Source organism: Homarus americanus, unplaced genomic scaffold (genome assembly GCF_018991925.1).
Source record: "Homarus americanus isolate GMGI-L3 unplaced genomic scaffold, GMGI_Hamer_2.0 scaffold59578, whole genome shotgun sequence".
Taxonomy (NCBI): domain Eukaryota; kingdom Metazoa; phylum Arthropoda; class Malacostraca; order Decapoda; family Nephropidae; genus Homarus; species Homarus americanus.
In genome coordinates, this window is record NW_024712913.1 from 3710044 (window position 1) to 3724616 (window position 14573).

The following is a 14573-nucleotide window of genomic DNA, read 5'->3' on the forward strand; positions in this document are numbered from 1 at the left end:
GTTTCGAGTATTTATAATGCTATGACATAATGTATGTTGTTTTCAATGTGTACATGTTATATAATGTCAATAAACGACTGACATAAATGTTTTTGTTTCATTCCCTTGTATTGTCAGTAAATAAGCGACTTAAAATACTATTTGTTTAATTACTTTAATTAGTATGTTTGGTGTTTAATGAAAATGTGACTTTTTCCCTGTGACTTTTTTCCTAGCCAAAATTGTAACTCTTTTTCTGTGACTTTTTTTCTGTGACTTTTTTTTCCTGTGACTTTATTACCGTCCACCACGATGACATGTTCAGGATGACGTTAGCAGAAACAGGAAGCCACTCTACTCCACCTTTCATCAAGGTCTCTAGGGTGATATCACTCGATACCCACCAGCGTCCAGCCAATCACACTCGCTGGTGTTTGTACTTTGTTCGTGGAGACTCACCACCGGAATACACATCACTGCCGGGGAGACGACAGCCACATGTAGCACCAATTCGCACTGCCTCTCTGTCGGGGCAACAAGGAGCACTAGAGGTACGGTTAACTCAAACTACTACCCTGTAAGTACAAAATGGAATATCAGTAATGCAGCACTGACTCTCTGCAGGTACAAGTGGTACAACATCCTCTTGGTATTATAACAAGGAAGGGGAAACTGAATCGACATTTGTGTTTCCTCAAGCACTGTGACGGACTAGTAGTGCCCAGTGCCCACTAAGAGAAACATCGAACTGACAAATGTCGAAAATCTTCACTCTATGATTAGTACAATAATGTGAGCAGAGTGAAATATGACATTGAACCAAAAACAAATACCAAATGTGAACTTTATTCCTCACTGCCTTCTTGACTTGAACGTTCAAAGATTTAACTTAAGTTTAGTGGATAAATGAAAATCTGATGAAACGACATCTTGGCTGCATTGTGGTGTGGTCGCGAGTTACACTAAGGCGACGAATTACTTTTAGTTGTTAACGCATTTGTCTTGCTGGAGAAGAGCCATCTGACTGTCGGAGCGAACTCTTGAAATCCTTTCTTCGATCTCTAAGAGTTTTAATGTAGCAAAGAGTTATTGATGGCACCAATTGGAGTGAATTCTGAATGCACAACACCATTAATGCCTCAGAAAACGGTGAACGCGAGTTTTTCCGGCAGACGCTTGGCGTTTTGAATTATTTTGGTCCAGGTGAACTTACGTGATGACATTCTATTGACTGTCTGTTGCTCTCTGGGTCGTAATGGTGCACTCAGTTTTCATCATCAGTTACAATGCTGTCCCAAGTGACCAGAAATTCGTCATTTTTACCTTTATTTCGCATTATTTCCCAACGTTAAACCCTCGAGAAGCCTCATCCGCCTCTTCCTTCATTGCATTAGTCACCATTCTGGGAACTCATTGTCCACACGCTTTTCGGTATCCAAGATTTGTAACAATAGTTTTGAATACGCTCAGGTAAAATGTCAAGATAGTTAGCTAGTGTTTGATAAGGTGCGCGGAAGACACGGTGATTCTGTTTAGTCGTCTCATCGGTGATCCTCTTCAGTAGTTGCTTGTGGGCTGGAGGTCTTCCTCTGTGTTATTCCTCTTGCACTTCAGGGAACAGTAAGCTACTCACATCTAAACAGTCGCCACTATTTACACCTTTCATTCCCCGGTTGTGTCGTTAACGTTAAATCTTTCGTGATGTTTAATACAGTAACATTTACCTCCTGAATATGTAAGAGGTTTACTTATCAGGTAACAGTGTATTTCTGGTTACATAAGTTTTAGTACACAAATAACATGTTAATCATTGTATGTTGAAAAATAAAATGTGAGATGACAAGGACGAAGACTGTGTGTCACATTATCAAGGAACAGAGTTAAAAGACGCAGCACGATAACGAGAAAAAACGTGTATTTAGATATACAAATTGGTTTGAGATAACCGGAGACGGTTGATAAGACTGTCAACAAGGAGACAGATTGTCTAACTCAAGTGGCCACTGTTCACATCTCCGCGTTAAGGCCACCATAAGAAAGTTTTATCCATAACTAAGAATTATTATAAGAAATAACAACATTCACTGTGGGATGATCAGTTGTGTTAGTGATCGTAACACCCAGCCTTGTATACACTGCTGTCATGAGAGGTCAACGAGGTCAAGGATGAATTACCGTATCTTTTCCTGGACTAAAAATTTTGTATTTATCTTATATCATTAATCACCGACAATAGCTGTCACAAACACCCCACCACAGTGAGTTACACCTTACCAATACTCCACTACATGAGTTACTCCTCACGAACACTCTACCACAGTGAGTTACACCTCACCAACACTTTACCACAGTGAGTTACACCTCACCAACACTTTACCACAGTGAGTTACACCTCACCAACACTCCACCACAGTGAGTTACACCTCATCAACACTCCACCATAGTGAGTTACACCTCACCAACACTCCACCACAGTGAGTTACACCTCACCAACACTCCACCATAGTGAGTTACACCTCCACCAACACTCCACCACAGTAAGTTACACCTCCACCAACACTCCACCACAGTAAGTTACACCTCACCAACACTCCACCATAGTGAGACACCTCACCAACACTCACCACAGTTACACCTCACCATAGTGAGTTACACCTCCACCAACACTCCCCACAGTGAGTTACACCTCCACCAACACTCCACACCTCCACCATAGTGAGTTACACCTCACCAACACTCCACCACAGTGAGTTACACCTCACCAACACTCCACCACAGTGGTTACACCTCACCAACACTCTACATAGTGAGTTACACCTCCACCAACACTCCACCATAGTGAGTCACCACAGTAAGTTACACCTCCACCAACACTCCACCATAGTGAGTTACACCTCACCAACACTCCACCACAGTGAGTTACACCTCACCAACACTCCACCATAGTGAGTTACACCTCCACCAACACTCCACCATAGTGAGTTACACCTCCACCAACACTCCACCACAGTAAGTTACACCTCCACCAACACTCCACCACAGTAAGTTACACCTCACCAACACTCCACCATAGTGAGTTACACCTCACCAACACTCCACCACAGTGAGTTACACCTCACCAACACTCCACCATAGTGAGTTACACCTCCACCAACACTCCACCACAGTAAGTTACACCTCACCAACACTTCTACACTATTCTATGAACTGTGAAAACCTCGTATTGTGATTAATGATCTTTAACTAAAAAGGTGAAGGAATGAAAACATTAAATATATTTCACTGACTTATCTTTCCAGGTGGTGATCTCAACAATACATCCTGCAAGATGGAGAGAGTGTGGGTGTGGGTGTGGGCGGTGGGCGTGATGGTGACGGCTAGCGCGGGTCACACAAAACCTCCCAACATTCTTGTCATGCTGGCAGATGACCTTGGCATCGGTGACCTTGGCTGCTACGGCAATACCACCATCAACACCCCCAACATTGACAGGTGTGTTTTGTACCTTATTAACAAAGCTGTTAATTCGTGTAATATGAACAAGTCGTCATTGGTCGTAGTTACTTGTGCAGCCAGTATGTTGTGTGTGTGGTGTGTGGTCATGTAGTTCTCCACATTAAGAGAGGTGTTCCCTGATAATTGATAATACGTAAAACATTCATAAGTGTGTGATACATTATTCTGAAACACAGGGAAGACTATGAGAATGATAACCTGGTGACTTGGAGGTAATGTCCAGGGTTTCATGACTAAGGAAAGGTAGACGAAGAGTGTATAATACAAGCCAGTAACTAAGGGCTTATAAGAAAAGGTTGGTGGTTCAGGGCTGGTGATTAAAGGGGGTGTATTTTGGGTGAATGAGTAAGGGTTGCTGTCCAAGGGCTACTAATTAAAGACTAGTGATTAAGGAAGAGTAATAAAGGGCTGGTGACTAAGGGCTTATGACTAAGAACTAGTGACTAAGGGCTGGTGACTAAGAACTGGTGACTAAGAGCTGGTAACCTACCTTCTCCTCAGATTAGCCTCAGAGGGCGTCAAACTGACCCACCACCTGGCTGCCGCACCTCTCTGCACACCCAGCCGAGCCGCTATGCTCACTGGCCGCTACCCTGCACATTATGGTAAGTTCTACCATCCCTCTTGTTGTCACTCGCCCGTAGTAAGTTCTCTCATCGGAAAGTTCTATCTCTTCTATCTCTCAAATTTGTAATTGTTGATGGACAGGTGTAATTCTTTTAATTCTCTTGGTTATATCTATATCTCCCTCTTATATTTACATCTTATTACCGTGTTTGATTTTCTCTCTCGATATATCTTCTTACTCCACCCCCTCAGGACTCGTAGCTGATGACCTGCTCCTCCCAGTGATCCTGCACGTCGCCAGTCACGCCGCCTTGCCTGTTGAGGAAGTGACCCTGGCCGACGCCCTACAAGCCGCCAATTACACCACCTCTCTTGTCGGTAAGTCCACTGTCTGGCTTATCTGCTATCGCGATCGACTATAGTCCATGTACTTGTCAGTGTAATAAATTTTATTGTTTTATTTTACACTACAATCATAATCAATTACACTTAAAGGTACATCAATCCTCTCGTCGTTACCATGCCAGGTCTACTGACCATGATGCTTGTTTACCAGGAAAGTGGCACCTGGGGATGCACTGTGACTGGCTGGGACGGTCTTGCCCAGGACCTCTCAGCCACGGGTTCCAGTCCTTCTTCGGTATTCCTGTCACACTCTTCCAGGAGTTCCGTGGACCACACCCCTTCTGGAAGTTCCCGTTGGGTGAAACTAAGTTCCAGGTAAGTTTTTTATTGTTGTTTTTCTTGTGGGTAGATGTACAGTAGGTGGACTTATGGTAGGTAACCACTGGAAGAAACGGAATGTGCGTGTCTGCGTAAGTGTGTCTGTGTGTGTCTGTGCGTGTGTGTGTGTGTGTCTGCGTATATGTGTCTGTGCGTGTCTGTGTGTGTCTGTGCGTGTGTGTATCTGCGTATGCGTGTCTGTGTGTGTGTGTGTGTGTGTGTGTGTGTCTGTGTTAAGTTCTGGCAAGGGTCAACTGGAAAAAAGTGGAGTCCCGTGTGAGTAACAGAGTGGTGGTGGTGTGCTGCAGGGGCTCCTGGTGACGTGGGTGGTGACGGCTCTGAGTCTCCTGGTGGCGGCCAAGAAGCAGACGGTGCGGCTCTCCGTGGTGGTGTTCCTCGCCCTCCTCACCAACCTGCTCCTCGCCTTGGTGTGGTTCGTCTTCGCCCACAATTCAAAAAATCCAGAATGTATATGGCAGGCAAGTACCACTCTAACCTAGTCACCTGTTGATCTATCTATATATTTCTATACATAATGTGGAAGAAGAGGACAGTAACCTAACCTAACCTAACTTGTCTATCTGTACACTAATATTTATTTTCTAGAAACACCTGTATAATTTAATTAGATTGAGGCTTTAGAAAAAAATCTTAAAAAAAAATAAAATGAATCTCTTTGGTACCAAGTAAATTGATGCTATGTCATTAAGGACGTCGTATAGGTGGTTTTAGCGATGATCGCGAAAATAATAACAAGCATAAAAAAAATTGGAATATTACTTTACACACCACAATAACGCCTGATATTCATAACGAAGCGGTTATAACATATAGAGATTCACTTCCCGAGTTATTTCAAATATCTGTTGTGGTGGTTGTCTGACGTCACTGTGTACAGGTGTCGCCCTGGATGCATCGACACATCAATTCCATGTTGATGAGGAACGACAAGATGGTAGAGACGCCCATACAGCTGGACGGCCTTTCACAGCGTCTGGTCGAGGAGTCCCGACAGTTCCTGGCTGCCCACGCCAACGACGACCGCCCCTTCTTCCTTTTCCACTCCTTCGCCCACGTTCACACTCCCATGTTCTCAGCGCCCCATATGAGAGGGGTCAGCAAGCATGGCAGGTAAGACCTTGGGACTAGATGGAGCAGGTGGCAGGGTGGTGGTGCAGGTGGCAGGGTGGCGGTGCAGGTGGCAGGGTGGTGGTGCAGGTGGCAGGGTGGTGGTGCAGGTGGCAGGGTGGTGGTGCAGGTGGCAGGGGGTAGTGGTGCAGGTGGCAGGGTGGTGGTGCAGGTGGCAGGGGTGGTGGTGCAGGTGGCAGGGTGGTGGTGCAGGTGGCAGGGTGGCGGTGCAGGTGGCAGGTGGGCAGGGCAGTGGTGCAGGTGGCAGGGTGGTGGTGCAGGTGGCAGGGTGGTGGTGCAGGTGGCAGGGTGGTGGTGCAGGTGGCAGGGTGGCGGTGCAGGTGGCAGGGTAGTGGTGCAGGTGGCAGGGTGAAATATTATACCTGGACAATATGAGGAAGAACATTCATTCGTCAAATCCTTTTCACTGATACTGACTGGACGTTTTATTCACGTCTGGCTTCACAAACTTGTTCTCAGCTCATTCTACGATACAACAATTCAATCACACTTATAATAGTGAGAATAAGAGACTCATAATGCTCTCAAATACCAATAATTAATCGAAGAATATTTCCATAATACTTTATCGTTCGTAAATTCAATTTCCCGACATATACAAAGTTATGCCAACCAATGAGAATCACTCTTCCTTAGGTAGTTCATTCACAAGAACTCCACACTTTACTACATTGTGGTTGTCAGGTACCACCAGTCAAACACTGTGCTGGTATGAGGCTTACTTGTCCTCACCTGTTTCATTAATCCCGTTTCCCATTGTTGTGTTTTATGTGTAAGTTTGTCAATGGCATGAAATCCTTTGTTTGGACGCGTGGGGGGTGACTCTATATATTATTTCTGTCCGTCTGCGTCAACTTTTTTTTTTTTTTTGCTTCCTTGTCACTGTAGTAAGATGAGTGTTGTCGTTGGTCAGGTACGGAGATAACGTGGAAGAGTTGGACGAGAGTGTTGGGGCGGTGCTGGAGGCCCTCAAGCAGTACGGGCTAGAGGACAACACTCTGGTATACTTCACCTCAGACCAGGGAGGCCACCTTGAGGCCGTCGACAGTGATGGACAACGCATCGGGGGACACAACGGCCGCTACAAGGGTCAGTACCATTACCCTAAGGATGGACTTGGTTGCACTAGACATACATACATAAGTGTTTTCTGAGTGCTTTAACCTCCCTCTCCTCTCTCTCTCTCTGTCTATAATAACTTCTCAGGGTCTCCAGTATCTAATTCACGCCGCATTGTTCTGTTTTTTTTCTGATAATATAATCTAATTCACTTACTTCAATAAATCTACTTCGTTTTCACTTAAATAAAATGTTACAGTAGCGAAACAGGCAGTGACAACCCAGGTCGGTCATCACTATCACTACCATCTTACATCACCATTGTCAGCACCTTCTTGCATCACTATCACCACAGTTTCCTTTTATAGGAATTTATATTTTGTCTCCTCGTCTCATTATAACCTAGTGCACACATGGTCCATTTTGTTAACACTATAATCTTTGTGACGGCGGTGTAGGTGGTAAAGTTCAGGGCGGGTCTGAGGGCGCCATCCGTGTGCCAGGGATCTACAAGTGGCCGGGTCACCTGCCCAAGGGCGTCACCGTAGACACACCTACCTCCCTCATGGACCTTCTCCCCACCGTCCTCTCCCTCGCTGGCCTCCCACATCTCCCGAAACTCTTGCCTCGAGCTGTCGACAAGGTGAGTGTCTATTGTTGTTCCTCCTCTGTTTCCTTCCTTCCTCCCCACACCTAACCCCTCCACTGTGTCTTGTAGTCCCCCACCCTGTTCCTCCCCTGTGTCATTTAATACTTATACTCCACAAGCGGCTAAAGGTACACACACACACACACACACACACACACACACACACACACACACACACACACACACACACACACACACACACACACACACACACACACACACACACACACACACACACACACACATACTCTCTCTCTCTCTCTCTCTCTCTCTCTCTCTTTCTTCCAACCTCTACTCAGACGAAGCTTAACACGAGAGAAGATTACAAACCAATAGTTATCCTTCGACGTGTCTATGACCTACACTTGACTAGATACAAGGTAACACTATCATGATAGGTGTCTTACTTTATGAAGAACTGGAAGATGAATGTGTGTGTTTGTGTGTTGGTGCAGGAACTGGACGGGGAGGACATCTCGGAGCTGCTGGTGACTGGCAAGACTCAGAAAGGTCCTCGTGTCTTCCTGCATCACTGTCAGCAGGCCATACACGCCCTGAGGCTTGCTACAGGTGAGTAGCGCTATACTTTCTTCTTCTTATAATTCAACAACATACTGTACTTATTACGTCATGGAGTTGAGAGTGGAACATGACAATATGACAAAGTAAAGAGAAAAGGAGAATCAGATAGAGTTATGTTCCCTTATACATATACATCTGTGTACAGTATTCATATATGCATTATTTCCCTTTTCCCTGTGTGATTTTATCAAGATGCATTTGTGTTTGCATGTATATGTCTATATTCAAGGTTAATACACCTGTTCAAATCTGCACCTGTATGTATAGTCTCGAGTAAGTGATATTTAGGTCATGTTATTAGGGGAAATAGAAGTAATATAATTAAAATGATATAAAATCTATTTAATATGAAATGGATGGGCTGTTTTTTTTTTTACTCTAAAGATGAATATTTACGACGAATATTACATGTATGACCTGTTCACAGAGGAACATGTATACAAGATGTACCTGAAGAAGCACAACTGGTTCCCTGGAAGCACTCAGTGTGGCTGGGGTTATGACGTAGCTTGTCGGTGTTACGGAGAGTTCATTTATAACCTAACCCAGCCGGAGCTTTGGGACCTCCGAGTCGACCCTTATGAAGACGGCAAACCTATCAGCTCCCACACCCAAGAGTATGTGTTCTATGACTACTACTGTATATATTTCTCTTGCCTCACCCACTCCCTCATTCAGTCCCTCACTCCCCCAGTCCCTCACTCCCCCAGTCCCTCACTCCCCCAGCTCACCTCCCAGTCCTCACTCAGTCCTCACTCCCCAGTCCTCACTCTCAGTCCCCACAGTCCCATCCAGTCCCTCACTCCCCAGTCAGTCCCCCACTCCCAGTCCCTCACCCCCAGTCCCTCACCCCCCAGTCCCTCACCTCCCAGTCCCTCACCCCAGTCCCTCACTCCCCAGTCCCTCACCCCAGTCCCTCACCCCAGTCCCCCACCCCAGTCTCTCCCCAGTCCCTCACCCCAGTCCCTCACCTCCCAGTCCCTCACTCCCCAAGTCCCTCACCTCTCAGTCCCTCACAGTCCTCACTCCCCAGTCCCTCACTCTCTCAGTCCCTCACAGTCCCTCACTCCCCAGTCCTCACTCCAGTCCTCACTCTCTCAGTCCCTCACAGTCCCCACCTCCCAGTCCCTCACTCCCCAACTCTCACTCCCCAGTCCCCACTCCCAGTCCCTCACCCCCAGTCCCTCACTCCCCAGTCCCTCACTCCCCAGTCCCTCCCCCCCCAGTCCCTCACTCCCCAGTCCCTCACCCCAGTCCCCACCCCAGCTCACCCCCAGTCCTCCCCCAGTCCCTCACTCTCCCAGTCCCTCACTCCCCAAGTCCCTCACTCCAGTCCCTCACAGTCCCACTCCCCAGTCCCTCACTCTCAGTCCCTCAGTCCTCCCAGTCCCCAGTCAGTCCCAGTCCCCTCCCTCTCCCAGTCCCAGTCTCCCAGTCTCCCAGTCCCTCCCTCTCCCAGTCCTCCCCAGTCCCAGTCCCTCCCTCCCAGTCCCACACTCTCCCAGAGTCCACTCCCAGTCCCAGTCCCTCCCCAGTCCCTCACCTCCCAGTCCCCAGTCCCCCAGTCCCAGTCACTCCCCAGTCCCAGTCCCTCTCCCAGTCCCAGTCACCTCCCAGTCCCCAGTCCCTCACCTCCCAGGTCCCTCCCAGTCCCTCCTCACCCCAGTCCTCCCTCAAGTCCCCACTCTCCCCAGTCCCCAGTCCCAGTCCCCACCAGTCCCAAGTCTCCCAGTCCCCCAGTCCCTCCCCCAGTCCCCACTCCCCCTCACAGTCCCTCACTCCCCAAGTCCCTCACTCTCCCAGTCCCTCACAGTCCCTCACTCCCCCAGCCTCTCATTCCACCAGTCCCTCACTCCCCCAGTCCCTCACTCCTTCACTCTTTCTGTGTCTTGTATCCCAGAACTCTCACTCAACCTAGTCACGCTCACGTTCATTTTCTCCACTTCACATGTTCATTTCAGTATACTGTATCCACTTCCTTACCTTCACTATGCTCACGCTCCTCACCCTCGCCACTCTCAGGGACGTCCTTTATCAGTCAGGGACGTCCTTTATCAGTTAGGGACGTCCTTTATCAGTTAGGGACGTCCTTTATCAGTCAGGGACGTCCTTTATCAGTTAGGGACGTCCTTTATCAGTTAGGGACGTCCTTTATCAGTCAGGGACGTCCTTTATCAGTTAGGGACGTCCTTTATCAGTTAGGGACGTCCTTTATCAGCCAGGGACGTCCTTTATCAGTTAGGGACGTCCTTTTATCAATGTTGGTTAAAAGTTTAGTTTCTGATATAGAAGATTGATGTTGTTATATTGTCGCGTCTCACCCGTGTGTTAATATATTCCTACCAACATAATATTTCAAAACCCTTAATTGACACCCACATTGATTTAAACACGCAGATACAAAGATGTGGTAGGGAAGTTACTGGCGTACCTGAAGAAGTGGCAGGAGAAGGTCCACTATGCCCCCGCACAACTGAGCAGCATCCCGCAAGTCATGTGGAGACCGTGGCTTCAGCCTCACTAATCATCTCCTCTACGGATCCTGATATATATACATGGAAGGGTTCGCACCACTGTCAATACATGTTTGGAAACTGAACTCATATTGATGGAAATAACACAGCGGACATAACAATGTAATAAAATAGAGGCTTTGTTGTAATTTTTTTTTAAGCACAATATTTTTAAATTCAATGAAAATAAGCTAAGTTAACCTTAGTCTCAAACTAGATCTGTTACTAGAACTGATATCATTACTTCTATCAACGCGGATCTGTGCAGCATCTCTGAATGGGGAGATACAAACTTGGTTAAGTTCAATAGTAACAAAACTCAATATTTACCAATTACACTTTGTAAAGTAGACGATCTCCCACCAATTACATTTCAGGACGCTATCATCCTCCCAAATTCTGAAATAAATATGTTAGGCCTCACCATTTCCTCCAATATGTCCTGGAAATCACACATCCTTAGTATAACTAGAGCTGCCTCCCGAAAGTTGGGAATGCTGTACAGATGCCGCAGCTACTTCACTCCTGAGCAGTTGCTCCAAGTATATAAGGGATTCATTCGTCCTAACTTGGAGTACTGCTCTCATATCTAGGGTGGCTCTTCTTCGGTCCAACTATTAGATAGGGTGGAATCAAAGGCATTTCGTCTTATTAACTCTCCTCCTTTAGTCGACAATCTCTCTCCCCTTTCTCTTCGCCGCAATGTTGCTTCACTCTCTCTCTTTTACAGGTACTTTAACGGGCAATGTTCAGTGGATTTGGCATCCTGTGTACCGCCGGCAAGGCCGTGGGTTCGTAACACACGTCTTGCCCGCGGTGCCCACCATTTCTCTGTGGATGTCGGTCACACGAGAATAACCCGTTATAGTACCTCCTTCTTTCCTCACACAGCCAAACTGTGGAATGCTCTGCCTTCTTCTGTGTTTCCATGCTCTTACAATCTGTCTCACTTTAAAAAGCTGGTTTTCCGGCATCTTCGTGGTGTAGATTAATACAGTATAACCTTTTTTTCTATATTTTCAATTTCTTTCCGTTCTTTTTTTTTCGCCCCCCAGGCTCCGTTGTGGGTCGTTTGACCTGTGCCCGGGTGGGCTAATTCCCGTAAAAAAAAAAAAAAATAGCCCCGTAGGTATAAATTTCCATTGTTATAGCAGTATAAACAAAAGGTTATACCCTAGTTGGTAAAAATGGCATTTGTTTTAAGAGTTTAACCTGTGATTATGCTAATTAAGCGTAAAACACACACACACACACACAAGGATATTCTATGAGTTACCATTAATCTTACTTTTACCCTCACACTACACAAACTCCTCCTATAAGTGGCGCCACATCTTTACTCACCCACAAAAAAATCTCTGACAAACCTTAACATTTACGGCTAAGGAAAACCTCTTTATTATTGGTATTGGTGTCACTGGGAATATCTTAATGGGTTGGTAAGGAGTTGGTTGATAAAATACCGCTTGTAAACACTCCACTCCTTCGTCATTTCGTCACCATTAGACCAGAGAGGATGGGTTAGGTTGTTACCCCTAAAATACCATAAATGTAATGTAATGTAATGTTTGTACCAATGATCACCAACTCCTTGTTCTTTGATTTATTTTATTTATTTATTTACATATATTATGGTATATATCTTTATTGTCAAGTGATATTGGTAAAATGTTTTCTCATCAATATGTTTATTTGTACGGCAGCCAAATGTAATGTTGGCGTCATTACTAAGGCTGTAAGGTCAAAGGTAAGTTGTTTCATTTTTAATGCAGAACTGAATATGGGAAAGACTCATCGTATTTTATCCTTTACGAAAATGATAAATATTTTCACTGACATTGTTCTTACAGTTCTGTTTGTAGGTTAGGTTAGGTGTGCCCCCCTCCCCCCGTCCCGGCTCCTCTGCGCTGAGAAATGATCTTCCGAGGTTCAATTGAAGTTAAATTTGGATATATAAGGTTGTGGTGGTATTGAGCGTCCTGCGGTTTCTTCCATTAGCTCCCGAGTGTCTTACTGGGAATCTGAACGTCAATTCATCCCTTCCACATAGCTTCACTGCAGCTGTACCCAGACATAACCTGGTGCATCTGTATGGTGAAGGTAATTTGCATCACATCTTGTAGAACAAAGTCTGATGATAGATGATAGGCTTTAAGTCCTCACGCCCAGAAACCGACCACCATTATTCTTCACTCCCCTGGGTCGCTGCTGATCACAGACCCTCCTGATAAGAGTAACCGGAGCAATAAAAGAGGAAACAAGAAAAAGTTGCGCCCTTAGTTTTACACAATTACTCTCATGGCCGCTCTAGCTGTGGCGCGACCTCCACTCTCAGAGGCCAGACCCTCCCAGGGTAGGAGACAGCGGCGAACAAATCAACGAAGTTTTGGAATAAAATTCATATATGTGAGGGACGTGTGGCGACTCAGCCTTTTAGAGAAATGTCTGTATTCATGTAACTTTCTTCCCTTGACGATAATTTTATCTTGCCTATTATTAGATGTCTGCCCCGACACGAAGACTTTGTTATCATCAATCTACAGTTTACGGATAAATTAGTTCACAGCAGATATAAAATCCGTTAATTTTTAATATATTTACCTCCACAAAACGCACGAGGAGATTATGTAAAGATTTTATTAGTCTAAATGTCGTCTTAGAGTTAAGACTTAGACTGATATATTCTAACTAAACTTCCGCTCACGAGTCCTCGCTCCTCAACAAGTCAGTGGGCCCAGTAGACTATTTTACCCGCGTCATTAAACTCAACATCGATGATCCTTTGTTGTGTTCAACTTGTTTACCGCAGAGGGATGTATATTATCTGGATTTTTTGGTAAATAGAACAACTTGTTTATGAAGCTACAGACTTTAAAGCTCAGAGATTCAATGTCCTTATGTTGTACCTCAATGTCGGTGTCTGCCAACTGCTGTCTGTAACTGTACTATGTTCCTAATTTAGTTGTAGAAGAGAGACAAAGGTGTAATCAGCCCTTCATGGCAATGGGTAATGTGTTAAGACAAGATTCATTCACTTGGTAGTAGTGGTTGGAGAGACTGTTTAAATCAGGACTTAGTTCACTTTTTTGTGTTGCATGTGGCGTGAGAGACGTCTAATGTTAAGCGTTGTACAGTTACATATAGAGGGCAGCACCGACGTTGGTTACCACACTGTCTCTTGCTCGACTCTTGTATTGGTTATTATGGTGTTTGTGTAGCTCGTCTAGTGCTGTGGTTGAGTCTATTGGTGCAGGAGTGTTCAGTGACCCCATGTGTGAAGTGTGGTGCCAATATCTAGTGACAGTAATTAGTGACGAGTGAATCTGCTAAAGTTCCCCTGGATTGACTCTGGCCTCCACTGGCTACATGTGCCTTTCTGGTCCGGGCGCTCCTGATCCTTATAGACACACTAAGTTAAGGTCAAAATGGCTCCCCTTCAGCAGTTGGTGAGAGATCCCTGACTTTGTTGACATTCCTGCCTAGGTGTCTCCTCACCCACCTCACTAAACTAGCTAACCACCGCTAACTGCCTTACTCACTAGTTACTCCTGGACCCCCGCCCGGGTGATTTTTCAACTAGTTATAAATAAATATAAAAAGTCTCTTGAAATACAAGGAAATGGGCATAATTACAAGTGGTCACCTTTAACCCAGGTGATATTTACCTGCTACTCCGAAAACCTCTCGTGACTCGTCTCGCCAAGCCACTTCTGAAAATTTATCAAGCATTACATTCCTGGAACCACCCTTCCCCTTCCTCTTGTAGCCTCATGTATAGTAAGTATCGCACTTTGTGATAGATAGACTAACACCATTTTCACTTGGCCAATATATAA

At 45.6% G+C, this 14573-nt stretch overlaps 1 protein-coding gene across 2 annotated transcripts; it reads left to right on the plus strand.

Moving 5' to 3' along the window:
• The first annotated feature begins 405 nt into the window (after positions 1-405).
• On the plus strand, positions 406-10881 carry LOC121864531 (arylsulfatase H-like). 2 transcript variants are annotated; one of them, XM_042363612.1, is made up of 12 exons: positions 406-556; positions 3279-3471; positions 3997-4100; positions 4315-4440; positions 4619-4782; positions 5094-5264; positions 5684-5916; positions 6848-7023; positions 7452-7636; positions 8098-8212; positions 8652-8841; positions 10622-10881. In XM_042363612.1, the coding sequence occupies exons 2-12, from the start codon at positions 3308-3310 to the stop codon at positions 10746-10748; spliced, it is 1755 nt and encodes a 584-aa protein (XP_042219546.1). In that variant the 5' UTR covers positions 406-556; positions 3279-3307; the 3' UTR covers positions 10749-10881. The 2 variants fall into 2 exon arrangements, with proteins under 2 accessions (XP_042219546.1, XP_042219540.1); XM_042363606.1 differs by lacking the exon at positions 406-556 and adding an exon at positions 2253-2298.
• The last annotated feature ends 3692 nt before the right edge of the window (positions 10882-14573 follow it).

Coding starts and splice junctions, on each gene's coding strand:
- LOC121864531 (XM_042363606.1), top strand. CDS start 2,268: ATGAGTTACTCCTCACGAACACTCTACCACA. Junction 5,265..5,683: donor ATCCAGAATGTATATGGCAG/GCAAGTACCACT, acceptor CACTGTGTACAG/GTGTCGCCCTGGATGCATCG. Junction 8,213..8,651: donor CGCCCTGAGGCTTGCTACAG/GTGAGTAGCGCT, acceptor ACCTGTTCACAG/AGGAACATGTATACAAGATG.